The sequence below is a fragment of the Aethalodelphis obliquidens genome, unplaced genomic scaffold, assembly GCF_003676395.1.
Source record: "Aethalodelphis obliquidens isolate GAN/ISIS:26980383/991018 unplaced genomic scaffold, ASM367639v1 scaffold8, whole genome shotgun sequence".
Lineage (NCBI taxonomy): Eukaryota > Metazoa > Chordata > Mammalia > Artiodactyla > Delphinidae > Aethalodelphis > Aethalodelphis obliquidens.
The window spans coordinates 58,905,973-58,933,075 of record NW_020837952.1 but is presented as its reverse complement, the minus strand read 5'-3'; the positions used below and the strand labels follow the sequence as shown (position 1 = coordinate 58,933,075).

Here is a 27,103-nt window from a genome sequence, read left to right as displayed (position 1 = left end):
GGGCCTTGGGGCACCTCTTGGCTGACTGCTGGACGGTCCACGTTCACTGGTTCCATAAACACATACTGACTACCTGCTGTGTGCCAGGCCTGTGCTGGGTCCCAGGAACGGCTCTCAGGTCCTTGCCCCGCCGTGCTCCAGCATCCCCAGGGCCTCAAGAGTAAGCCTTCTAGATCTAAGAGTTCATCTCTCTCGGCTCAGAGCCCTCCAGGGAGTCCTCGTCGTGCAGAAGCAAAGTCTGGGTTCCTGGAATGGCCCAAAGGCTGCTACAGCCCGGCCTGCTTGCCCTCCGCCCTCACCCCCACCCACCCCGTGCCAGCCTCCCTGACCTCACAGGTGCAGCCCCCCGACCTCAACATAGCCACGCTCAGGCTCTTCTCTTATCCTAGAGGACTCGTCACTCCCTGCAGGGGTCTGCTTGGGGTGGGGGGCTTCCTGACCACACACCTGGAGCAGCAGCCGGCCCCCCTCTGCGCGCCCTCCGCGTCTTGGCTGTCCCATGCTCGTCTCCTCCCATCGCAGCCACTGGCTGCCGCGGGGTGTTGTCAGTCTGTCCTCGCTGAACATACACTCTGCACACCCGAGCAGGTATTCCTTGCCTGTCTTGTTCACTGCTGTGTCCCCAGCACCTAGAACAGGCCCAGCAACAATAGACACTCAGTGAAGGATTTGTTGAATGAATGAATGAAAGTATCAGAGAATGGATACCATCACTTAGTAACCCGAGGTCAGGCAGCTGAATTTATTGCTTACTTGAGCGAGAATTGCTATGCTGCTCCGGCAGTCTGGTTGAGCAAAGCAAACCGCTGGTTTTGCCTAGAGTTTGGGGGAAGAGCTCGTGCGGAGTTGTGCTGGTTAAAGGCAGGTGATGTCAGTCTCAGCAGCATGTCTTTGCGGGGCGCTGAGGGAGACTGGGCTCACACCAGCCTCAGAAGCCTGATCGCTGAGTGGACTGGCCCAGAGCTGGCTGACTTTCCACGCCCACGCCCTTCGATGGGCTTTCCGAGGTGTGTCCACTGATCATTAGGGTCATGTGAGGTCTGGTATTTACTGCTGACCAGAGCTATCAGGTACAGGCTTTCTCTAGGGATATGAGGACGTGTTTCTTTCTTTGTTTGTTAATTCTCAGTCCCCTTTTCGGTCGTCCCTCCTCAGTCAGAGCTGCAGGAGAGGCCACCAGGGCTTGTCCAGATCTTCAGCACTGCCACCAAACCAGCCTCCAGGAAGGGTCATCGGTGGAGGTCTGACCGTCAGGTCACAGTCAGTCGGGGAGGTTTTATCCCGTTTTTGTCTCTGAGCCATTTGCTGGGACTATACGCGAAAGCAGTTGATACTCTAGACAGTAGATGTGGAAGGATGAGACAGACAAGTGTGACTGCAGGTATTACTAGAAGGTGCTGGAAGGAAGGCCCTCTAGAAGCATGATTTAAGGGTTCCCAGGGCTGACCAGGAAAACCGGTCCCACCTGCTCCCTAAGTCCACAGTATGCAGGTTGCTCTCTCATGTAGCCTTGAAGTAGACGGTTCCACCTCACCTGTACTGTGAATCCAGGTTCCAAATGAAGTATCGGCAGGGCCACAAACTGCCCTGGTTGCCCATGAGATCCAAGGTCATACTATTATCTATAACTACCTGCACTAGGCAGGCAGAGCGCTTTGTCCTGCCCCCCACGCCATGCCCTAGGCTGTATTATTCACTCTATCACCCTAAGTGAGGGACACATTTTTGATGACCACTAAAGCTGTCCAGTCCCTCTGGTTGGGGCCAAGAGCCTCCACCGTCTGCTTCACCAGGTATTATTATGTCCCTCAGAAAGTGTTCTACCGTTAGATGCTTTGCAAAGAGGCATCGTTCACCGAGGGTACTGGGGACTCGTTCACTTGTTACAGTCTCAGAGACCCACAGGGCAGTTAGCTGAGGTCCTGGGGTGGCACCCATGAATCAGATGTCCATGTGAGACCCGGGGTCAACCTCAGTGGAGCTGTAGGTATATTGTCTGTGGGTGGTGTTGTGACGAACAGTCAGACACATTGCAAGGCAGCTGAACTGGTCTCTCCTGATGGGAGGGCATTTTCCTTCTTTATGTATCGCCTACAAAGACGATCATAATTACGTCCGTGTAACATACTTTATAACATTTCTAAATGTTGGCTTCCCTAGCGATAGCTTGGGAGAACTGATTTAAAGAATCAGGATGGTAGGGGCTTCCCTGGTGGCGCAGTGGTTAGGAATCCACCTGCCAATGCAGGGGACATGGGTTCGAGCCCTGGTCCGGGAAGATCCCACATGCCGGGGCAACTAAACCTGTGCACCACAGCTACTGAACCGGCGCTCTAGAGCCCGCGAGCCACAACTACTGAGCCTGCGTGCCACAACTACTGAAGCCCGAGTGCCACAAGTATTGAAGCCCACGTGCCTAGAGCCCGTGCTCTGCAGCAAGAGAAGCCACCGCAATGAGAAGCCCGCACACCACAACAAAGAGTAGCCCCCACTCGCCGCAACTAGAGAAAGCCTGCGTGCAGCAACAAAGACCCAATGCAGCCAAAAAGTAAATAAATAAATTTATTTAAAAAAAAAAAAAAGAATCAGGATGGTGGCTATCACTAGTAAGGCCTAGATCTAGGTGAGTTATTTGTAAGGGAAACATGATAGGGTAAAGCAGAAGTGTACAACCTTAAATGCATAAGGTGGGAAAATGTGATCCGAAGAATGAAGAGCAAAGGTTTGCAAAAGAGCGTGTGGAAATCAGTGGTTACAGACATCTAGGAGAATTTATTCCAGTGGTCTTAGGCACAAGCTCTCTATTCTGTGTAGCTGTCAGCCGGTTCTGAGAATCTCGGGTAACAGTCAATTTCTGTGAACTGTCTGCTTTTGGGGGTCCTCTGAAAAACCTCAGTTTAAGACCTCTAGGGCTTCCCTGGTGGCTCAGTGATTAAGAATCCGCCTGCCAATGCAGGGGACACGGGCTCGAGCCCTGGTCCGGGAAGATCCCACATGCCATGGAGTAACTAAGCCCGTGAGCCACAACTACTGAGCCCACATGCCACAACTACTGAAGCCCGCGTGCCTAGAGCCCATGCTCCGCAACAAGAGAAGCCACTGCAATGAGAAGCCCGCGCACCGCAACAAACAGTAGCCCCCCCCGCGCCACAACTAGAGAAAGCCCGTGCACAGCAATGAGGACCCAACACAGCCTAAAATAAATAAATAAAATAAATAAATTTATAAAATAAAAAATCTAAGTGGTGACTTTACAGTAAGTTCTGAAAAATTCATTTTTGTTTCTTAAGAAAAATTAAGGGTAATAAAGACTGATATTTCTGAGTAATTCATGAATAACTCTCCCAGTAAAATGTGTCTGTATGTTACTAAGTAAATTAGTGGAATATCCCAAATAAGGAGCACAAAATCTAATAATATTTTAGCTCTTATGAGTGCTGTTATTTTTTTCAACAAGAGACTGCTTCAGTTCATCCAGAAAGTAAACATACTATTACTAGAGCGTAATTATAACCCATGAAATCCATCTGGACGCGCTCAACGTGTCCCTTAGGGCTTGGTTCCAGTGCATGTCCCATCTTTACCCTTTACCCAGGATTCTGAAGGTCACAGCCACACCATGAACTGGCCATTTCCTCTGCCACCCTGGAAAAGCTTCTCACCAACGTTGTCTAATGTCACCACCAGTTTGTCCCCGCAAGGATGGGTCGTCTTAGGAAAGATGTTAGCAAACGTCTGAGTGAGGTGGTCTGGTGGTCCCAGGAGGCCGCTCTGGCTTCACCAGGCATCGTCCTCATGCCTCTTACAACTTGCTCCCCCTGCTTCTTTACAGAGTAGGAAGCCAAACAGTGTGTGTGTGTGATGGAACCCTTGGGCCCCTCTGTCCTTGCCCCAGGACTTCGGCCAGAGCAGCCTGTTTCACATGATGATCCGGAAACATTGCCACCGACTTGCACCTCTTCTGCTGTGGGCCTCTGTGCTCCCGTTATGCGCAGGAAACCTCTCTGTTTTCAAAGCGTTCTAAGGTTGACTGCTTCCGCTCATGTGCATGTTTACCTTTTATGTTTAGCAATTTAACATGCTAGAGAGAGCCACGGGTGCGGCCCTAGAGCCAGCTGGATCCCCTCCGGGCTTGATTCCGGCCTGGAGGATTCTTGCCTGTCCAGCCTGGTACTATCTCTCTTCCTTTTTTTTTTTTTTTAAAGTACTGGGTTTTTTTTTTTGGCTGTGTTAGGTCTTCACTGCTGCGTGTGGTTTCTCTCTAGTTGCGGCGAGCGGGGGCTACTCTTTGTTGCGGTGCGGAGCACGGGCTCTAGGCACACCGGCTTCAGTAGTTGTGGCACGCAGGCTCAGTAGTTGCAGCGCACGGGCTTAGTTGCTCCGCGGCACGTGGGATCTTCCCGGACCAGGGCTGGAACCCGTGTCCCCTGCGTTGGCAGGCAGATTCTAAACCCCTGCGCCACGAGGGAAGCCTCCTGTCTCTCTTCTTTTTGTTTTTTGCTCTTATTAACAGCTTTTTTGAGATATAATCACGTGCCACAAAATTCACCCATTTAGTGTACAATTCAGTGTGTTTTAGTGTAATCACAGAGTTGTGCAACCACAATCCACTCTAGAGCATTTTCATTACTGCCCAAAGAAACCCCGTGCAGTCACTCCCCATTTTCCCTCAAGCCCCCCAGTCCTAGGCAACCATAATCGACTTTTGCCTTTTATGAATTCGCCTACTCCGGACATTTCATGTAAGTGGAATGCGACGTGTGGCCTTCTGTGAGTGACATTTCATTTAGCGTAATGTTTTCAAGGTTCACCCACGTTGTAGCATGTGTCAGTGCTTCATCCCTCTTTATTGCTGAGTTACATTCCACTGTACGGTTATACTGCATTTTGTTTATCCACTCATCAGTCGATGGACATTTGGGTAGTGGCCAGTTTTTGGCTATTATGAATAATGCTGTTATGAATATTCATGGGCAAATTTCTGTATGAACGTATGTTTACAATTTTCTGGGGTATATACCTAGGGGTGGAATCGCTGGGTCATATGGTAACCCTGTGTTTAAATTTCGAGGAACTGCCAGACTATTTTCCAAAGTGGCTGCAGGATTTTCCACTCCCTCCAGCAGTGCGTGAGGGCTCCAGCTTCTCCACAGCATCACCAGCACTTGTTATTAGCTGACGTTTTGATTATAGTCACCTCACTGGTGTAAAATGGTATCTCATTGTGGTTTGTATTTGTAATTCCCTGATGGCTAATAACGTTGAGTATCTTTTCATGTATTTATTGGCCATTTGTGTGTCTTCTTTGGAGAAATGTCTATTCAGATCCTTTGCCCATGTTTTGATTGGGTTCTTTGTCTTTATGATTCAGGTGTAAGAATTCTTTATATGTTTTCGATACAAGTCCCTTATTAGATACAAGATTTGCGAAGATTGTTTTCTCATCCTGTGAGCTGTCTTTTCACTTTCTTGATGGTGTCTTTTGAATCACAAAAGTTTTTAATTTTCGTAAAGTTCAGTTTATCTCTCTTTTCCTTTGGTTGCCTGTGTTTTTTATGTCACTTCTAAGAAACTGTTCATTGCCTAATCTAAGTTCCCAAAGATAACACCTGTTTTCTTCTAAGAGCTTTATATTTTTAGCTCTTACATTTAGGTCTTTGATCCATTTTGAGTTAATTTTATATGTGTGAGACAGGGGTCCACCTTCATTCTTTTGCATGTGGTTCTTCATGTGTCACAGCATCATTTGTTGAAGAAAATCCATTCTTTTTCCCCATAGAATTATCTTCACGTCCTCTTGAAATCAGTTGGCCGTAAATGTATGGATTTGTCTCCGGACTCTCAGTTCTGTCCCGTTGATCTATTTGTTTGTCCTCATACCTATACACCACTGTAGCTTTATAGTGTTTTTAAATCATAAAATGTGAGTCCTCCTACTTTGTTTTTCATATTTCAAGATTGATCTAGCTATTCTCGAACTTCCCTTGAATTTCCATATGGATTTTAGGATCTCTTCATTTTTTAAGATAAGTCCCATCAACAAAACAATATTAAGTTGGGATTTGGTGTAGAGCATCCAAAAGATCTGTTCTGGATGTGAACACTTCTGAAGTACAGACACACAGAGACAAGTCTCTCCTTCAGGAAGGGATAGGAGAGGGGATTCCCCGGCGGTCCAATGGTTAGGACTCGGCACTTTCATGACTGTGGCCCGGGTTCAATCGCTGGTCAGCGAACTAAGACCCCAAAAGCCACGTGGTGCGGCCAAAAAAAAAAAAAAAAAGAGGAAGGGGTAGGAGAGTTGCTTGACGGTAGTATGAGAAAGAGAAAGGAGCCAGACACCGTGATTAGCTCACTGACAAGCAGAAAAAGTCCTGGGTGTTTTCAGGTCACAGGAGGGATCGTACTGCATGTGGTACCCTCAGATTGAAACGTGCTTCTGGTACAAGATCTGAAGACGTTTCAACTACTTTATCCAAGGCTGTGATTGCTCTGAGGCAGGAAGGACAAGCCTTGGTCACGGATGCTCCCCGAGTTGTTGAGTCTGTCCCCTGAGAGCCTGGCCTAACCTTTGCATGTTGATACCAAAAAAAAAAATGATTTCTGACAATCAGGGAAGATTCAGTCTGGACTCTTCCTGGGCTCTCCTCCAATCGTTCTGCTGATGTCGTGGAAACTTTGCCCCAGGGATTCAGTTTTTTGATCGTACATAATAGAGGTATATTAAGGTTCCCATCGGCTGTCATCTGAATCACGTGTAGGAGAATTTTCTGAGACTTCTAACAATAACGCCGTAGGTGTATTTTAGCTGGTACTTCCATTTGCAGAGGAGATCCCTCCCCACAATACGTGCAGGGCGTTTGACCTAGAGAAGGGAGGCTTGTTTTCTGATAATGATCCCAGAGGAGCAGTTACAGGCTGGAACTCGGGGAAGAACTGAGGGTTGTTAGAAAGTCCCACTACCTGAGTGGGGTTTTTTTCTTTCTTTTTTTTTGAACATCTTTACTGGAGTATAATTAGTTTACAATGGTGTGTTAGTTTCTGCTTTGTAACAAAGTGAATCAGCTATACATATACATATGTTCCCATATCTCCTCCCTCTTGCGTCTCCCTCCCTCCCACCCTCCCTATCCCACCCTCTAGGTGGTCACAAAGCACCGAGCTGATCTCCCTGTGCTAAGCGGCTGCTTCCCACTAGCTACCTATTTTACATTTGGTAGTGTATGTATGTCCATGCCACTCTCTCACTCTGTCCCAGCTTACCCTTCCCCCTCCCCGTGTCCTCAAGTCCATTCTCTAGTAAGTCTGCGTCTTTATTCCCGTCCTGTCCCTAGGTTCATCATGACGATTTTTTTTTTTTTTTAGATTCCATATATATGTGTTAGCATATGGTATTTGTTTTTCTCTTTCTGACTTACTTCACTCTGGATGACAGACTCTAGGTCCATCCACCTCACTACAAATAACTCAATTTCGTTTCCTTTTATGGCTGAGTAATATTCCATTGTATATATGTGCCACATCTTCTTTATCCATTCATCTGTCGATGGGCACTTAGGTTGCTTCCGTGTCCTGGCTGTTGTAAACAGAGCTGCAGTGAACACTGTGGTACATGACTCCTTTTGAATTATGGTTTTTACTTGAGTGGTTTTAATAAACCAAAGCAAATCAAGTTCATGTCCCCTCAAGCCTTTCACAAATCCCTGACCCTTTTCACATTTGCTTCTTCTCATCTTCTTGCATATTCTCTCACAACCAGATATGCTTACAATAAGGCAAATGTACTTTTTTCTCCTTTTTTTCCTTACTGCCAGTCGATCGGCCTTCCCTCCTGCTTTTTAGGCGACTTTACCCTTTTCTCTGAGGGCTTCGATGTCCTAAGGTGGTAAGATGGCTGGTTTACACAGCGGAGAGTCAGATCTCCTCTGCATGCGAGCTGAGTAAGCTAGCTTGCCCCTGTTCCGTGGGCGCCAGCAGAACTCGTGGGACCCCCAGGTCAGAATCCAAGAGCCTTGTAACTCACAGCACAGCCAGCAGCCCCCCAGGTCCCGTCCACCCAGGAGGATGTGCAGACAGGAAACTTGCATCCCGGCTGAAGGACGCCCAGCTTGGGAAACTCACCCCTCGCTTTTGTAGTGAACGGAAGCCAGGCTGCTCTTGTCTGGAGGGAGGTGTTGCCTCATCCCTAGAAGGTGCTCGCTGTCAACAAAGCCCTGAGAAATGGCTCCGGGAAAGACGCGTCAGTGCTCTGCATACCCCACGTCCCCACAAGGACGTGCGGGCACGTGCAGGGCCGGGCGCGCACAGGAAAGCTGTGCTGTCCATCTGTAGTTGCGGACAATCCCCTCTAGGAAGTCAGGGGAAGTACAGGGAACTGCTGTTAGCTGGGGGCTAACGTCTCCCTTGGAAGGTTGGGGATGGCTGTCCTTCTGTTTCTTAACCAGTGAGAACACGGGGTCTTCAGCGGCCCTTTTGGTTTGTTTTATCTGCAAGTGTTTTCGTTCATAGTTTCTTGATCCTTTGGGAACAAAGGCCTTTTGGTCTTGAGTTTGTTTGGGGGCCAGACGTTTCATCTGGAGGGCCATGAGTTTGTTTTCATTCCTAGATTGTGTCCTTTTAAGACGCTTCCTTGAAGATGTTCAGCCACATGTTTAAGATCATCCAGGCTGGCAGTTCCCCTACTGCAATTGCTTATTCCAGCTGTAAGTCCCCTGTTTCAGCCTGTTCCCTGGGACGACTCCACATGAGAAACTCTGAAGAGCTCAGTTCTGGACATCGTCAAACACCTAATGGATGTGTCTGGGGGCTGCCCCAGAGAGGGCTTCCCGGTGACCCTCCCGTGCTTGGTCACTGCCAAGAAGCCCATGGCCATTTGCAGCCAGTTTCCCCAGATGGGCAGGGACACCTGCTCTGGGGGATCCAGCCCTGCCCTTGGATCGGGGCACAGGGAGTGGACCTTCTCACAGAGAGCCTGGACTGGTGTTGGAGGGAGAAGGGAGCAAACCGCTCCCTGGGCCCAGCGTCCCCCTACGTCCAAACGGATGTGGACCCTGCCATCTCCCAGCCCCCTCCCACCAAGACGGTCTGGCCAGGGGACGGACGTGTGGTGGGAGTTCCTGTTGGTCCATGCTCAGGGGCCCTGCCGGCTCCAGAAAGCCACCCCTGGCCCCTCAAGCCCCTCTTGTGTCTTCCTTCTCCTCAGAGACGGGCAAGTGCCTTTCTCGGGCCAAGGCCTCACCCCAGGCCCAGCTGTCCTGCGGCAAGGTGGGCGGTGTGGAAATCTGCTCCCTGTCCTGCCTGGCCCGCACACTCTTCATGCCAGGTAACCCAGGGCTGTCCCCGGGATGGCATGGGGGGCAGGGCTCCCTTCCCTGGGGTCCAGCCTCTGCTCCCTGCTGTTCTCCAGGAGAGGAGCCCAACCTAGGAATGAGGACCCCCAGCCCTGGTCACTGAGTGACCCTGGGCAGCTGTCCGGTTCTGTGGGGGCCGCAGTGTCCTTCTCAAAAGTGCAGCGGACGCATTCCTGCCCAGCCACTTAGCCTGTAGTCGTGTAGCAGAAACGGACTGACGTGAGGGTCAGTCCTGACCTTCATTGCATTCAGTGACCCCTCCAAGGCCCCCAGGATGTACGGGTGCTGGAAGGGGGGGCACCCAGGCCCACCTCAGCCCTGGCCTCTCTACAGACTCAGACGACAGCTACAGCCTGAGCTGCGGTGTCCCGGGCCTCCAGGGCAAGATGCTACAGAAACGCAACAGCACCGGCTCCAGCACCGGGCCCAGCTGCTCAGGTAGTCCCCTGGCCTGTCCACGCTGCACGCACCTGCGGGACCCCTTGACTTTCCGTCCAGCACCAGGCCAGGGGGAGACAGAGGGGCATGGCCCAGGGAAGGCCTCCTGGCCTGGGGCCTGCCCAGTAAGGCTCAGGGTGCCAGGGAGCTAAGAGCAGGGCCAGGACCCAGAAGCAAGCAGGCTGTAAGCTGAGTCCCAGCCCAAGGGCAGTGGACCACGGAAGGGCCCTTCCGGCTCAGGGCCACGGTTCCAGAGTGGTTTAGTGACCCTGAAGTGCTCCCTAAAGTGGTCTATGGATCTCAGATTCCATTTCAGTGAAGGGAGTCACATCTGCTGCGGCCACAAGGTTCCAAAAACTCCCAGAGTCCGAGCTCGCCTGGGAGACCACCCACCCGCCCCACCGCCCCCAGGAACACTGGAGGCACGCACACTCGCACGCACTTTGGGACACAGCCAGCTCCCCTGCCAGCAGGAGGTTGTGCTTCGGCACCTTCTCCTATTCAAGAGGCTGGATTCAACGATACGCTTAATACGTACATGATGTAATCCTAAGCTTCTGTGACTATACGATTCTTTGGTCCAAGGGTCTGCTCTGCTCTTGGAAGGAGTCAGCGGCTCTGGCATCTGTATCATTGCAAATCCCCTTCCCTTCCTTGCTTCCCTCTCTCGTCCGTGCTGCCCCTTTTCCTGAAAGCGCCAGCCGCATAGAGTAGCTCTGGTGATGGGGGAGAGGGCAGGAGGCTTGCCCTTCCTCCTCCACTGACCGCTGGCTGGATGGCCCCTGGGGCGAGCAGGACCCCACCGTCCACCCTTGCACCTTTTTCAGGGAGAGAAACAAGGCGGCAGAGGTCCCCACCCACGGCTCCCAGTGGGTTTGTCCCCCTGGCAGCCCCCTCACGCTCAGGCACTCCCTCCGCAGCCCCCGGCCCCACCACCTCCCTGCCCAAGGGAGAGGCCGCCACCCGGGGGGATTTGGACTTTCCCCAGGTGCCCCTGCCACCCTCATCAGGCAGAAGGCCCGGTTCAAGATTCGAGATGCCAAGTGCCACCTCCGGCCCCGAAGCCGGGAGCCGGCAAAGGAGGCCCTGGGGCAGCTGCTGCTGGGTGAGTGGGCCGCCCTGGCACCGCCCACACGGGGGGCGGGGGGAGGTCCCCAGGCCCGGGGCCGGGAGCCCAGGGTCCAGCGGGACTGGGTTTCCAGGGGTAGGGGCCCCTCTTCGTCCTCACCACCGTGGTCCCTTAGCCCCAAGAGCCACACCTGGTGGACCATAGCCAGTGGTGGTGTCCCTGGGGAAGAAAGCCAGCATTTGAGTGGAAAAGCATCCCTGGGGTCCATCGGCCCGCCTCACGCAGGGTTAAATGGGCTCCCCCAGAGCCAGGGCTTTCCGCGCAGCGTGGTCGTGTCCAAACGGGAGGAACCCCGGGCTCACTCAGCGGCTCTCTCTAGAATGAGGGTGGCCCAGAAGGGTGTTCCAGCCTGGGGGAGAGCCTGGGGGAACGGACCAGGAGGAACGCGTGCCCGCTCTGTTTCCACGAAGATTCCCGAACACCTTAGGGTTCCTCCTCAAACCTGACAGAGCTCGGCACCCAGCAGGCCTCACCTGGGCCGAGCGGCCCCGAGCTGGAGCCGCACGGCTTTGCTAAGGAGGATGCGCAAAGTGCCTCACGTGCGGCGGTGTGATGGCCTCGGGAGGGCTGGGTGCAGGGCCTGGCTCAGCCCCCCCGGCCCCTCCTGAGACCTGGCCTTCTCCAGCCTCAGTTTCCCCGTCTGCACATGAACTCTTAGGCAGGGCGGGACCCTGGCCACCAGCAGTCTGTGTGCAGGGTGAGGTAGGACCGTGCTCCCCGCCCCGTGCCACCTTTGCCACAGTGGCCCCTTCCTTGTCCAGAAAACTGCCACGTGACCTTTGTGACCCTCAAGTGTGACTCCTCCAAGAAGAGGCACCGTGGCCAAAAGTCCCCATCCAAGGAGGTGACCCACATCACTGCAGAGTTCGAGGTTGAGACAAAGATGGAAGAGGCCTCAGGTGGGTGAGGAGTCCCCGCAGGAGGTGCTGAGGGCCTCAGCGAGGACAGAGGACTGGGAGGTCTGCTGGGCATGAAGCCAGGCTCCCACCCAAGCCACGGCTACCGGAGGTGGAGGCCAGCCAGGCAGGCGGGGCACCTGGCAGGGCTCAGGGCCGGGCCCTCAGAGCAGCTACCCAGCCCAGGGTGGAAGAGGAGGCCCGGGGCCGCGAGAGGAGCGGGGCTGGGGCCCGCAGTGACAGCCACAGGCCTCTCCCCACTGCTCCACGCCCTCACCAGGGCCTGGAAGGGCCCATGCCTGCAGCCTCCCCAGGCTTGGACCGTTGGGCCAAGGACCTGTCTTTGCCAGGTTCCAGCAGGGGCCTTGTGGGATGCTGGCTCGTGTTTCACACCAGCAGTTCCCTCTGGGCTGTAAATGAGAGCTGAGGTGCGCTGTGCCCTGGGCAGGGGACGTGTTGCAGTGGCAGAGGCCGGGCTTCTGCTCAGATCTGCTGCGGCGCCCTTGAGCGGCTCATGCCTCTCGGAGCCTCGGCCTCCTGGAGGCTCAGTCTCCTGCTGGCAGACATTCGCAGCAAGGGCGCCTTGGCCCGGGGCCGCTGCGGGAAGGCTCTGAGCAGAGGCGCGGCCCAGCGCAGCGCCTAGCAGGGCAGCCTGGCGGAGAGACGGCTCGCAGCGGCGGGGCGGGGGGTCGTGAGCTCAGGTCTCGCCCGCCCCTGCAGACACCTGCGAGGCCGAGTGCGTGCGGAGGCGAGTGGAGCAGAGCCTGCAGGCCGCCGTCAAGACTCTGCGCAAGTCCGTCAGCCGGCAGCACTTCTCCGTCCAGGTCGCAGGCACTGAGTACGAGGTGGCCCAGCGGCCGGCCAAGGCCCTGGAGGGCCAGGGGACGTGTGGCACAGGCCAGGTGCTGCAGGATGGCAAATGCGGTGAGTGCCTGCCCTCAGCCACTCCAGTGTCGCCCTGCAGACCTTCTCTGTCCTTCCTTCCGTGTGGGCCCAGGTAAAGAGCCCACGGAAGACAGACACGTCAGGCCAGGACAGGGGGAGACAAGGAGGCCTGCCGGGGAGAAGCGCCGCGGCACTTAGACGTGACGGCTGGCATTAAAGAGCGTTCCCCTGGCGCCGGGACCGAGTGTACGTGTGACCCTGCCCGCGGTCCTGAGGCGGGGCGGGACAGCAAGGCCCCAGCCGAGGGGTGTGAGGGGCATGGGACCAGTCCGTGTGGCTCGACAAGCCTTCCCAGCGGAGGCGTGTGGGAGCTGAGGGCAGAGGGGGAGCAGAGTGAAGATGCCCGGGAGGCTGAGGGCCCCCCGGCGGGGCGGGGGTGGTGCTGCCAGGCGCAGGGAAGGCCAGGCCACCGCAGGGGCCGTGGGCAGGGCGGCCAGGTCCAGTGAACAAGGCTGGGGACCTGACCAGCCCCCATCCAGAGGGGACGGGTTTAGAGACAGCCCCCGGTGGCTCAGAGGTGAACTTGACAGAGTCCTGGTTCTAGTGGGGTTGACGGTTACGTGGGAGAGAAGGCAGGCAGCCACCGGGTGAGCGTATCCACAGGCCAGATGAGGGCTTGCTGGCCCCAGTGCTGCCCTGGGCGCGCTGGGAAGTACTGGCCCGCGCTGAGCTGGCAGCAGCCTCATTCGCCCTCTGCCGTGGGAAGGCCAAGTGGGGGCGGCAGCAGAGCGGAGACCTAGCCAGAGATGGTAGAGCCTGGAACCAGGGGCAGCAGGAGAGGCGGACAAGGAAGAGAGAAATTGAGAGCACGCTTTGGAGAGGGAGGTGAGGGAGGAGGCTTCAAGGACAACTCCAAGGGTTCCGGCCACTTGGGCAGAGATGGCATTGTTTTCAGATCTGGGAGAAACTTGGGAGAGGGGACTGGCGGAGGCGGGGGTCCCAGCTGTCCTTGTTAGTCTGAGACGCTCGTTGAGTCGTCCTGGTGAAGGCGCTGACTAGGTTGGAGCCACAGATCTGGAGCACAGAGTGTAGCCTGGGCCGGAGACACAAGCTGGGAGCCGCTGGAGAGGAGGTGGGATTTAGGGGTGGGGGGAGGGGCAGTGGAGTGGGCACAGCGCAGTTTCCCCGCAAAGGGGGAGGGGGAGGGACTCGGGGATGTCATTCTTTTATTTTTAATCACTTATTTTGAAACCGTTTCAAACTTTCAGAAACACTGCCAGACAGAACAAAGAACTTGCGTATTTTCTTCACGCAGATCCCCCCACTGCGGTGTCTGACAGCATTCGCGCCGTCACGCTTTCCCGTGCGTGTGGCGCGCTTGTGTCCCTTTACGTCACCTGCTAAATTCCACCAACTCTTCCGACAGCATCCCTTTCCTCTCCGTGTTGTGTTTAGTGGTCATGTCTCCAGAATCCTTCATCTGGAGCAGTTCCTGGCTCTTCCCCTGCCTCTCCTGTCCTGCCCCTGGCTGGCCCTAAGTTCTGTAAGGTGACCCTCAGCTGTGTCCGGTGTTTCCTGGTGACCAGACTCAGGGCCTGCGTTCTTGGCGGGAAAACCACGCTCCACGTCTGCTCTTCAGCGCCCCCGTCAGGATGCACAGGGTATTGCCCTGGGCCACCTCTGGTTCCTCCACCTTAATTCACCATTTTCCCTCTGCAATCGATTAGGATTTCGTGGGGATGTACTGGAGTGTGCACGACACCCCGCTCCCCATCAAACTACCATCCACTCGCTGACAGCCGCCAAATTAGCCACCTCTACCCTTGCTGCCAAGCCGTGTTCTCTACTTCTATCATCCCTCCTACATTTATTAGCATTCTAGTGCAAGAGAGAGCTTTCCCTTCTCCCACATGTTGGCATGTATCTATATACCTATGCATTTATGTCAGTGTGGACTCACAGATTCCTCACTGGCTTGTAATCCACTCCTAACGTGGCTTAGTTCGGTGCTCAGATGGCCCCCGCTTCAGCCAGTGGGCGCCGCATCAGCTCGGCCCCTGTGTCCTTTGACACGGCTCCGTCACTCACTGAGTGTCCGGCACTAAAGATGTTTCAGACTCAGCTTGTGCTTCCCCTGCCTTGGAATCAGCCAAAACTCCAAGGACTCCTGTTCCTTTTAGAGGAGGAGAGTGTGTAGGAAGCGAGAGCTGAGGTACTCATTGCTACTGGGGGGTCACTGCCCTCTCATTGGACAGAACTAGAAAGTATAGGTAGGCATATATTACCTGGAGACCTATGTACCTATGCTATTCCTGTAGCTCTGTGTGTGTGTGTGTGTGTGTGTGTGTGTGTGTTTTATAAAACCATGAGTTCATACCAGTACCTCCAATTCAGTACCTCAGTATTCGTTCTAACTTGTTTTTCATGTTATTTTTCCATGTTTCTAAATATCTTGTCCCATGAGGCATTCAGCTCCCTTTCTCCTTAACTTATTTTCTCCGTCAGTTCCCTTACTTACTCATCAGTTTTGCTTACGTGGCCAATGCAGCCAACCACACTGGCTCTCCTCAGCCCAGCATCTCTGTATCCTCAGCCCCCAGGCCCCTGTCGCTCCCCCAGCCCCTCTGCACCTGAGCCCCACGTCCTCAGGTGCCAACTCCGCCTCACGGGGAAGGAAGGGGGAGCCGGCAGGGGAGCGTGGTTTGGATGAAGTTGACTGTGGGGCATCTAGGAGGCCGTTGGTACACAGGCCGAGGGCCCAGGGCTGGAGGGCAGCATGTGGAGCAGAGAGGGGACGAAAGTCCCTGCAGAGACACTTACGAGAGGGCTGAGGCGAGGGATCTGCAGGGGACCCTGAGTGGCAGCAGGCAGGAGGGCGCATGAGACCAGGACAGGGTCCTCACAGATGACCACCGCCTGGCTCCTCTGGGATGGGTCTGGGCCCCTCTGTGCCCCTGGAGCCACAAGGGCGAGAGCTGGGCCCTATGTGGAAGGGCAGAGCCTGGGCTTGAGGCACCAGCAGACAGACGGCCAGACCGCCTGGCTGCATCTCCCCACCTCTGCCCCCAGCAGTCTCTCCACGTTGCCTCTGCAGTGACCTGCGGGCCTGGCACCTACTTCAGCGGAGAGCCAGGCCAGTGTGTGCCATGCACGCCGGGGACCTACCAGGATGGGAACGGCCAGCTCAGCTGCACACCGTGCCCCAGCAGCGACGGGCTCGGCCTGGCCGGTGCCCGCAACGTATCCGAGTGTGGAGGCGAGTAGGGGCCCTCCCTGCAAAGAGCAGCCGGGGGTGGGGGAACAGGGCACCTCCTGTCTCCACCTAGGTTCCCAAGACAAAGGCCCGGGTGCCTTGTGGTCTCTTGTAAAGCTCTTTGCCGTTTCCAGAGCCTGTCAGGACTTCCACGCAGCTGCACTTACAAAGTGCGTCATGTGTCAGAGTGCACGGCGGTGAGCCGGCGCTGGGCTGCACTTGGTGCCCTTTAAAACTGCACCATGCAGGTTGGAAAGGACTTTACAGTTTACCACTTGCTCATTTACAGGTCAGCTTATAGCGGAGGTACGTAGTGCTTTATAGTTGACCAAACACGGGGCACCCATCATTGTCGGAAGCTTTGTGGAGTGCGGCCAGATACTTGGGGAGAATGGGCTCTACACAGAGACCTTTACAGTTGGCCTGTGGGTGGTTTGCAGAGCCCTTTTTCAACGTACCGAGCACAATTTGGTTTGCAAAGAGCTTTTCCATTTACTTACCCCACTTAACCTCATCTGTGAAATGGGCTTGTAGCCTTCCCCCCATCAGCCTCCCTTCCCGGGCCATTGTGGGGCTCACCCAAGAGAATGGATGGGGAAAGGTGTGCTGGGGAGTGGGACCCTTAGGGTGGCGGAGACCTCCAGCCTTCTCTGGGGGACACAAGAGATCAGAGCCCGGCCCTGAGTCCCTGCAGGCTGGCCCCTGTCCCCTCCAGGAGAGTGTGGTCTGTGCCCCAGGGGAGGTAGTACCTGTCAGAGAGCACAGAGAGGCCGCTGGGGGAGCAGAGAATTCCAGGGCACTAAACCCATGCCTTGCTCAGCGCCGGAATACCCTCTACATCCTGACATCTTGCTGGAACGTGTTGTCTCCTCCCTTTGTCCCAGCTGTGCCCTAGGGACCTCACAGAACCCCCTCCTTCCGCTCAGGCCCAGCCAGGCAGATAGACAAGGCAGCATCAGCCTGGAGCTTAAGAGCCCCAGGTCCTCATGTGAAGACAGTGTGGCCCGCCCCCTGGGCAGAGGCCCCTAAATAAATGGCCTCCATGACCTCCCCCCTCCACATGTGGTGTCCACACTCCTCAGCTCTGGAGCAAGGCCACTTCTCAGCCCACGGCCCTTCTAGCTGGTGGGAGGAGCAAAGCCAGGCCTGACCGAGACCACACAGGGCACTCCTCCCCCACGACCCCCCGCCCCGGTGCCTTGGTGCCTTTCCCAGGACAGGTGAGGGCTGAGCTGAGCGCCGCGCCTGGACCGAGGCGCCCCGCCCCAGAGCCTGAGCCGTGACCTCTGACTTGCAGGCCAGTGCTCTCCAGGCTTCTTCTCCACCGACGGCTTCCGGCCCTGCCAGGCCTGCCCCGTGGGCACGTACCAGCCTGAGCCTGGGCGCACGGGCTGCTTCCCCTGCGGAGGGGGACTGCTCACCAAGCACGAGGGCACAGCCGCCTTCCAAGACTGTGAGGCCAAAGGTGAGGACTCCCCACCCACCCCTCCGCTCAGGGTCAGTTTCCCTGGATGCCCCTCATTTCCTGCCCTGGCAAACCTCCACGGTCAGAGGAGGAGCCTGGAGCCTCAAGCAGTGGACGCTGGTGACGAGCTCTGTGCTGCACAGCGGGGGTCCAGCACAGGCCTGCCTGAGGGCTCGGATGAGAGAGCCAGGCAGGCGCTGAGGCTCCAGCCTGGAGCTCTGAGCCCCCAGCCGCCAGCTCCTCAAGACACTGGGGAGGCTTTGAGCTGCACTGGGAGGAAGGTTGGGAGGGGAGGAAGGTGAGGAGGGGCAGTGGGGTGAGGTCAGAGGTCAGAGGTCGTCAGGGCTGCCGGGGCCCTGCAGTGCGGCCCCTCCTCCCCTCCACACCACCGAAGCTGCACCACCGCCCAGGCTCGACTCTCCACGGAGGGACAGTCCTCCCCACCTGCTGGTGGCCCGACATACAGACTCTGAACCTTCCCCAGCTCTCCAGCCCACCTCCCCCTGGCTCCTGCCGGGTTTTCCCCCCTTTACCGTTAGCCTCGCAGAAGGAGTGTCTGGACTCCACTTCCTCTCCTCTCATTCTCTCCGAATCCCCTCCAGCCAGTCCGACTGTCACCGCACTACACCCGCCCAGCGTTTGCTCCCATCAAGGCGGCCCACAGGGTCCCTGAGCTGCTGGAGCCCAAGTCAGTTCTGTCCGCGTCTCCCGAGACTGGGACGTGGCCCCCTTGGGGCGCTCTTCCTGCCGCTTCTCCGCCTGGGCCCCAGGCCCTGCTCAGCCTCCCGCAGCCCCGCCCCCGAGTGCTGGGCCGTCCCAGGCCCCTTGCACGCGCTGCTCTTGAGTCTGGATAAACTCATCTGCTCGCTTCAGGTAGCCTCTCTGCACGGGTGCCGCCAGCTTGTTTCCCGTCCAGCCTCTCCCCTGAACTGGACTCTGCCCTCCCGCCAGGCCACAGCTCCACGTCGTATCTAACAAGCATCTCAGATTCCACAGGTCCAGGCTCCCCTCTGGTGCACGGCGGCTCTTCCTGCCAGGGGCTCACGGGAGCCTTGGCGTCACTCTAAGTGCTCTTTCCCCCTCACCTCACACCCAGTCTGTCCGCAGCCCCTGCAGCTCTAGCTTCTAAACAGCCCGACTGCGCCTTCCCTGGCGGTCCAGTGGTTAAGACTCTGCACTCCCACTGCCAGGGACATGGGTTCGATCCCTGGTCAGGGAACTAAGATCCTGCATGCCACGCAGCACAGCCAAAAATAAAATAAAATAAAAAATAAACAGACGCAGAGTGACCCTGACCCAGGCCACCGCCACCCCTCCCTGATGGCCCTGGCCTGCCTGGGCCTCCGCTCCCCCCTCCCCCAGAGCCCACTCCCAGTGCGGCAGCCGGGGACACGGGGCAGCTCCAGGTGGCCTTCCTCTCTCAGAGGAAAGCCCAGCGCTCACCGTGGCCCCTGACCTCTGCTCCGGCCACAGCTGGCACAGACACGGCCCACCTCCGGGCCAGCTCCGCACGCTTCGGGTCTCCACGTCGGTCCCCTCGATGCCGCCTTCCCTCGCCTCCCTCCACAGCCGGCCCTACGGCATCTCACTTTCCGTTTATTATCTCCAGTGGAGGGACAGACAGGCATCCCACGCAGCTGGAGTACGATGTTGGCCCCAGGGCAGGGCTCTGTCTGCCTGGCTCGCTGCTCAGAACCCGTGGTCCACGGCACACCCTGCACTGTTGCGGGCAGGGGCAGGGAGCAGATGGGTCGGCCACTCAGGGACTGGGCGTGGGTGGTGGAAAGTTACCGGGCAATGGGGAGGGGCCTTGAACTCTGTGCTGAGTCAGCCCTCAAGGGCAGGGAGTCCCGGGGAGAATGCCGCCTGCCCTTTCCCACCGGTCCCCCCACCACCACAGTGCACTGCTCCCCCGGCCACCACTACAATACCACCACCCACCGGTGCATCCGCTGCCCTGTCGGCACCTACCAGCCCGAGTTTGGCCAGAACCACTGCATCACGTGTCCTGGCAACACCAGCACAGACTTCGACGGCTCCACCAACGTCACACACTGCAAAAGTAGGTGCTGCTTTTCCCACGGCCGAGGAGCTGCGGGTGCCGGGAGGGGACTGGGGGCAGGCTGTGAGGGCAGCATGAGTCCTGACCTCAGGTCGTGTCCGCAGTGACACAGACCGGGAGGCCGGTGACTCCTCCCTGGCCCGTCACATCCGCACATGCACTCGGTGGGACACCCTGTGGTGTGGAAGGTGCGGCCGGCTTGGCCAGCCCCCTGCGCTGCACGGAGCGACCTGATCGCGCCGTCGTTCATCGGTTCCCATGGCTCACCTGCGCCTCAGTGCCGGGCCAGGCCCCACTCCAGGCTCTGGGTCTGTGGAGGGAAGAGTCAGGGCCCATGCCAAGGAGGCTTGTGGGGCAGCTGCCGGCGCCAGACCCTGCAGCTCTGAAGGCGCAGGATGGTCAGGGTGTACCAAGGGTGCAGGAGGAAGAGGGAGACCAGACGGCCGCCCTGTGTCTGTAGGAAGCCCCGTTTTAGCCAAAAGAAACGTGGCAGCGTAGACAATCTGGGAAATAGATCTCCGAGGCCCTCACCAGCAAGTCATCTGGGCCTAACCCAGAGGGTGCTGTCTTTAGGGATTTCTCATTCACCTTTCAGAGCCCTTTAGGGCATACGTTCTGGTATTTTACCCTTTCCCTAATCACTTTCCAGCCAGTGACTCCTTTCCTGGGCTGCTGGTCATGTTTGGAACAGCCTAATGGCCCGTGAAGGAGATTTAATCCTCGACGTGGACGCCGTCCCCTCTGCCCAGGCTGCCCCCGCTGGGCTCGCGGCCTCCTGCGGCAGCTCAGCGTAGGCAGGGTTTTAAGTGTTTAAACGTCCTAATGAGCAAAAGTGGGGGAAAAGTGGGAGGGAAGCTTCTGGAATGATAAGGTGAAAATGAAATGTTTCCCAGAAATTTTGATGTGAGGAGATCTTTAAATGAAAATGTGTGAGAAAATTACGTGTATTTAGTATTTACACTCAGTTTTCTTTGCATAACTTCCTTTATGCAGTTAAGCTAGGAACCGTTTAGCTCATAAAAAAGTCACGTTTGGCTCTTTGAGGATGCACGGCTTAGCTAGACTTGCAAAGGTGGGGAAGCATGTCTCTTGCTGGTCCCTGAGCCTGCCTGCTCCCTGGGGAGGGCCACACCTGGCACCTGGGGGGCACTCAGGGGATGTGGAACAAAGGGTTGCACAGACGAGTGAGTGGAGAGAAAGGGGACGTTGGGGCACACTTGACCTCGGCGGAGACACGGAGGGGAGCACGGGCTGGCGGGGAGCTGGCAGCGGCGGGGGCATGGACGCGCCTGCCGGCGGGGCGAGCAGCTCCAGGCAGGAGGCCAGGACGAGGCCCGGCTGCAGAGGTCCAGGTGAGGCAGCCCAGGAAGGAGGCACCCGGGGCTGGGCCTCCGAGAACCAACACGGAACGGGGACCCGCCCCCCGCTGAGGGGTCCCCGAGGGAAGACCGGCCTGGAGCCTGGCCTGCTGGCGGGGAGGACCGGGTAGAGGGGGCCAAAGAGGGGGCGGAGCACCTACCAGCCCTGCCCTGAGGGCCAGCCGGGCCTGACCAGGGCACGGGCCGTGGTGCCCACAGACCAGCACTGCGGCGGCGAGCTTGGCGACTACACGGGCTACATCGAGTCCCCCAACTACCCTGGCGACTACCCGGCCAATGCCGAGTGCGTGTGGCACATTTCGCCGCCCCCCAAGCGCAGGATCCTCATCGTGGTCCCCGAGATCTTCCTGCCCATCGAGGACGGGTGTGGCGACGTCCTGGTCATGAGGAAGAGCGGTACGTGCCGTCCAGGGGGGAGGCCTCAACCACACGCCCACCCCTCCCCCGCGGCACAGCTCTGCGGGGCACTCACCTCCGACCGCAGGGGCTGGGCTTTCCAGAGCTGTGTGGAAAGGTCCGGAGAGCTTAGGGTGTGTCCTAAGTGTGGGAATCAGGACCTGGTCAGGTGTGGTCTCGATGCTGACCACAAGCCTGTCTCTCATCCCATTTCTCCCGCATCCCGTCACACCGCCCAGGGTGAGCCCCCAGGAGCACCCCCTGCCCCGCAGGGCCTCTTCCCCCCTCTGTGCTTGGAGGGGTGGTGAAGGGCCAGCCTGTGCACTCACACAGGGCGCCGCTCCCCCGCTCTGTGAGCTGCAGCGTCCCAGCTCCCCACCCCCATGGGGCCTCCGGGTGAGACTTTGGGTGACGGGCCAGCCCCTCAGCAGTGGGTGGGCACGAGCACATGCCCAAATGGCCACGGCAGCGAGAAAGGTGGGGATCCCTGAGACCCCCCAGGGACTGGGTAGAACCCCTTATGGCCTGTGCCTCAGCTGGGGACCTCGCTGCTGTGGTAAGGCCACAGTGCCCCCAGGGAGCAAGCCCCAGGTCAGAATGTTAGGGAAGAAGGAGGGGAACGAGACAGACACAAAAATGTGTCCGCCCACCGGGGCCTGGGATGTGTCTGATACACAGTGACCAGCCAGAGGAGCGGGGGGGGGGGGGGGGGCGGGGGAGGGGGGAGGGCCTTGTCCACTGTGTGCTGCCTTGTTACCAGGTGCCTGCACCACCCACTCAGTGCAGCTGATGAGCAGGAAATGGCCCCCAGTGTGTGAATGGGCAGCCTGGGAGGCCAAGAAGGGCAAGGTACCCGGCCAGGGTCCTACAGCCAGTCAGAGCCCAGCCCAGGACCATCCCCCACCCATTCCCATCCCCAGCCTCCCTAGTCCACATCTTCCCCTCCACTGTCTGTCCACAGAGCTGAGCTCTAGGGAGGCCAGCCTCTCCCACCTCGAGGACACCTCAGGAAAGCTCCCCCAGGGAGCAGTGAGGAAGTGGGGCACCCTTTGGACAGCCCCAGGCACCCCAGGGGTCAGCAGGCTCACCCTTGTTCATCTGCTCACCAGGAGAGGAGACTGACCCTCCACCCAAACCCCGGCTCTGTGCTGGGTGCAGGTGTGAGCCCTGTCCTTGAGGAGCAGTTGGCAGGGAGACAGTGACAACCCTATAGAGAAGGGCTGTAGTACAGTGTTCACAGAGCAGAGAGGAGACAGAGTAGGGTGGGGGTGGAGCAGTCAGGGAGGCTTCCTGGAGGAGGAGGCACAGAAACTTGTCTCAGAGGGACCAGTAGGAACTGGGGCTGAGGGTCGGGAAGGGCGTTTGGGGCCGAGGGAACAAGTGCGGGGACTGGAGAGCTGGAGTGTTTGGGGGACTGGGTGCTGTGGGTGCTGGATGGCTGACTGAGTGGGGAGGCCAGAGGCCTGTGGCAGGAGGTCAGGGACCGGGTAAGGAGCTGTGGATCTGGGGCAGCTCAACCATGACGTGCCTCCGCCCCCTGCCCCGCCCCCAGCCTCACCCACCTCTATCACCACCTATGAGACCTGCCAGACCTACGAGAGGCCCATCGCCTTCACCTCCCGTTCCAGGAAGCTCTGGATCCAGTTCAAATCCAATGAAGGCAACAGCGGCAAAGGGTTCCAAGTACCTTATGTCACCTACGACGGTGAGTGTGGCCCCACTGCGCACCCAGGCTGGCCCTGGGGACACAGAAACAAATCACACCTCCCCGGCCTCAGGGAGCTCCAGCCTTGGGGGACTGTGGGGTCCAGACAGGCCCATAAGGGGGACAGGGTGGTGCAGATGAGGGAGCTATTAGTGGTGTCTGTGGGCCTCAGAGGGAGGTGCTACCCAAGCAGGGTTTTGAGGGTTGTATAGGGGTTTTCTAGCTAATCAAACCTGGAGGAGACCAGCGTGGGTGGAGGAGACAAAGGCACGCAGTCTGAAGCCCTGGGGGAGGGCCGAGGCTAACGGGAGCAGGAGGCAGGAGGGACTTTCGCCTTCAGCCTCTACCCTCACCTTCCTCCCTTCCCCACCGGCGGCCTTCGCAGAGGACTACCAGAAGTTAATAGAAGATATCGTCCGCGATGGACGGCTCTACGCCTCGGAGAATCACCAGGAAATTTTGAAAGTGAGTGAGCGTCCCTGTGGGAAGGGATCATATAATCCTGCGATGGTGGCCTGTGATGATCCAGGGCCATCCCTGCCCCCAGCCCCAACCCCAGCCCTGCACAGAAGTGAGGAGAGGAGAGTGATAACAGGAGAAGAGGAGAGTGATAACAGGAGAAGAGAAGGTGATGGGAGCAGGCGGCCAGGGGCAGGGCTGGTCCAGTGCATGTGTCCTTCTAGCCCAGGACCTGCTGACATGCCCGTGGGCAGGTTCCTTGTGAGCTCTTGGCCTCACTTTCCTCATCTGTGAAATGGGGAGAGCCCGACAGCGTGGTCTCTTAAAATCAGGAGAATCCTCCGCTGCCTCTGGGACTCACTCCCTCCTCATCCCGCCCACGTCCTGAGAAGCAGAGCCACCTAGTCATCTGGGGGCTGTGGCCGTCACACGGCGGGCACAGGCCGGGTCAGGGCCCAGGTTGTCACCGTGAGGAGCCAGACTCAGGGATTGGCTTGGGCTCTGGCCCCGGCCCAGCCCTGGGCAGACAGCACCCCCAGCCTGGGAGCCGAGGGTGGCGTGGAGGGTAAGAGCGGGGCCGGCCAGTCCCTCGCTAACTTCTGCTCCAGCTACCACCTCCCAGCTGGGTGTCTGAGGCAAGCTGTCTGAGCCCCGCCTCGCGTCTGAGAAACTGGGATGGCTCACAGAGTCTCCGAGCCCAGGCCTGGAGCACTCCTGCACACAGTAGGCACTTTGTAAGCCAAGAGGTTTGCCCCCTGCTGCCCTACCCGGATGAGACCTGGGGGTCTCGGGGCACGAAGCCCCTCGTCGCCCTCCTCAGGCACCTGTCTGTTTAGTGGGAACCAGAGGGTCGTCCTGGCCTCTCCGACTCTGTCCTGTTGACAGTGCCTGACTCTCTCGTCCTCGCCCCGGCCCTCTGTCCTCAGCTCCACCCTGCAGCTGGGAGCATCTTTTCAGAGCTAGAAGTGTTCCCATCTCTTAGGACCAAGCCTTGGCCAGCGAGGCCCAGCCTGGCACAGCTACCAGCTGCCTCCACGGCGGCTCTCAGGCCTCCGCTCCCCACCTCACTGGCCACGGCCTCCCAGGAACGCTCGCCCCATCCTCTCCTCAGTGGACGTCCTCCCGTCCCTGCTGCGTCCTATCCTCTGGGCCTCCCGAGCCAGGTTGCGCTCTGAGGGCCCCAGGTGGCCCCCTTCTTGGCCGTCAGGCCTGCCAGTTTAGGTCTGTCCTGTGATTATTTGGGCCCCGTCCCCCCCGCATGGGGAAGGAACCACAGGGCTGCCCCCTCAGCACTCTCCCCGGCACCTGGCACTGCACCCAGCACATGGGAGGAGCTCCACCAGTGTCTCCAAGGGCGTAGGTGCATGTGTACACAGGGGAGAGGGAGTGTGTGTGTGTGTGTGTGTGTGTGTGTGTGTGCGCGCGCGCATGCACGTGTGCGTGCGTGTGCCCGCTCACACACGCCGGGACGAGTCACACCCCAAGACGGCCGCTTGAGACGATGAGCTCGTGGGGCAGGAAGCACGCGGTGCGGTGGCTGCCGGTCACTGGAGGTTCTCCTCCAGGGTGGCATCGCCCCACTTTACAGATGACGCTGGGCTCTGAGAGGGTGCCCAGCTGGTGAGTGACTGCGCCTGAGCGTGGGCCGCCTGGACCCTCGCGGCACACCTGTGCCGAGCACCCCTGGGCCAGGCTCTTGGCTCTCAAGACTCCATTTCCTCTTCCGCCCAGCCCTAAGAGGAGGGATCATCACCCCTTCATTCAGATGAATAATTCAAGGTCAGAGCAGCAGGGCCATTCTCCCAGGGCTAAGGCACTAGGGAGGAGATGGTGCAGCTGCGGTTTCCAGTCCGGCCTATCGGCCTCCAAAGCCTTGCTGTCTACTCCGTGTGCTCTGGTTTTCAACCTGGGGGGTTTGGCTGTTGTGTTTTTGCAGCGCACCCTTTTAAGATAAAATGTGACTGGAACTCCAAGAGTTAAAACGAATAGACTATTAAAAAACCAATTAGGCTATTAAAACCGAAAAGCTATTGGTGGCAAAGAGTCTGTAGGGTCCTGAAACACACCAGCCAGCCCAGCCTCTTCCCCCTTCCGCCATCCCTGCAGACACCCTCAGGCCCCTCCAGGGCGCCGGGCATCGCAGAGGCGAGCGGCCAGGGCCCTCCAGCCTGGCCCCAGGCCCCTCACCCTGGCCTCACGTGTCTTGCAGGACAAGAAGCTGATCAAGGCCCTCTTCGACGTGTTGGCGCATCCCCAGAACTACTTCAAGTACACAGCCCAGGAGTCCAAGGAGATGTTCCCACGGTCCTTCATCAAACTGCTGCGCTCCAAGGTGTCCCGGTTCCTGCGACCCTACAAATAACACTGGTGCAGCTGCCCTGCTTGGGGTGCCGGCTACCCGGGGAGGAGAGAGCTCCTCCCCTCCACAGTCGAAGCTAAAGGCGGCTCCGTGGGCCTCCACGCTGCCTTGGGAATCGCCGTGGCGTCTGCCCTTCAGGAATCGCTGGCCAGCCCGTGGCGGGCGAGACCACATATGCAGGCAGAGACCCCAGCCCGGCTGCACTCCTCTGATGCCGCCCCCGTGGGAAAACGTTGCTTAAGGCAGCCTTTCTTGCTCCTTCCAGGACACCAATAGCGCCCTCTCCTGAGCTGGCACCAGCGGACGCCACCCGGACCCAGGACGCTCGGCCACCACCCAGGCGGGTCCCGGGCAGAGCTGACCTTTGGAGGTTGCATGTGCCCTTTGCCTGGTGCTTCGAGGGAGAGAGGGGCATGGCTGCCATGTCTCAGGGGGCTCTCAAAGGCAGAATCCAAGACAGGAGGCCAGGCCGTGGAAGCAGGGGTGGTGAAGACTCGTCTGGGGGCTGTGATAAGCCAGTGTCGATGCTGGCAGGGCGTCCACACCCGCCAGCTCCTCTGGCCATGGGCCCAGGACACGGGCGAGTGCGGTTGGGCTCTCAGGATTCTGTGATGGGACAGAAAAGAGGTGCTGGGAGAGGAAACTGTAGATTTCTGCTTTCCCGTGATAGAGCATCTAATTAAGTACTATGTGTATATGAATCTAAAGATAAAGATATATATCCTTCTATTTGTGGGTACTCTAGGAGAATCCTCTTTAGCAACTGTAAATATTAATCGCCCCGTCTTCTCCCAGCTGTCGCTGGCTTCCCTGACCGATTAAACTGCTCCTCCAAGCACTTGCCATGTCTGTTTACAAAGGCCAGGAGCCTCCAAGACCGGGGGTGAGGCAGGTCGGCCCTGGACACGCGGTGGAGTACAAACGCTTGGGGGACTGGGCTCCACGCTCTGCCAGCACGTTGCCCTCCAGTGGAATGCAGTGGAAAGCGGTGTCCCTTGGGACCCCTTCCTGGGGTCACGGGGCCCAGTGGTAAACTTTAGAAGGGGCCTGTGTCTGACCCGAGGCCGTGACTGTGGAGTTCGAGCTGAGGACCCTTGCCACCGGAAGGCAAGGCTTTGCCCCTGAGCACAGGCCGTGCTGAGCACCGGGGCCCAGGGAGGAAAACGGGCCCCGGGACGGGGGCCGCCCCCGGCAGAGGCAGGCCGGCTGTCGGAGGCCCGGCTTCCGGTGCCGTCTTCTTTCTGCTGCACCCTGTGGCCTCCCTCACAGAGTCTCTCTGTAAAGAAGCAAAGTCTGGAGTGTGACCGGGCTGCACCGTGTCCCACTC

General features: G+C 57.8%; 1 protein-coding gene across 1 annotated transcript in view; it reads left to right on the top strand.

The window, feature by feature from the left end:
* Nucleotides 1-26,629, top strand: part of SCUBE1 (signal peptide, CUB domain and EGF like domain containing 1) — a 126,946-nt gene extending 100,317 nt beyond the window's left edge. The window contains exons 12-19 of the mRNA XM_027107897.1: nucleotides 12,534-12,737; nucleotides 15,793-15,954; nucleotides 17,249-17,416; nucleotides 19,317-19,478; nucleotides 21,056-21,253; nucleotides 22,806-22,958; nucleotides 23,344-23,423; nucleotides 25,627-26,629. Of these exons, the coding sequence (XP_026963698.1) occupies nucleotides 12,534-12,737; nucleotides 15,793-15,954; nucleotides 17,249-17,416; nucleotides 19,317-19,478; nucleotides 21,056-21,253; nucleotides 22,806-22,958; nucleotides 23,344-23,423; nucleotides 25,627-25,779 (1,280 nt within the window). The 3' untranslated portion in view covers nucleotides 25,780-26,629. The remainder of the gene's footprint in view (nucleotides 1-12,533; nucleotides 12,738-15,792; nucleotides 15,955-17,248; nucleotides 17,417-19,316; nucleotides 19,479-21,055; nucleotides 21,254-22,805; nucleotides 22,959-23,343; nucleotides 23,424-25,626) is intronic.
* The last annotated feature ends 474 nt before the right edge of the window (nucleotides 26,630-27,103 follow it).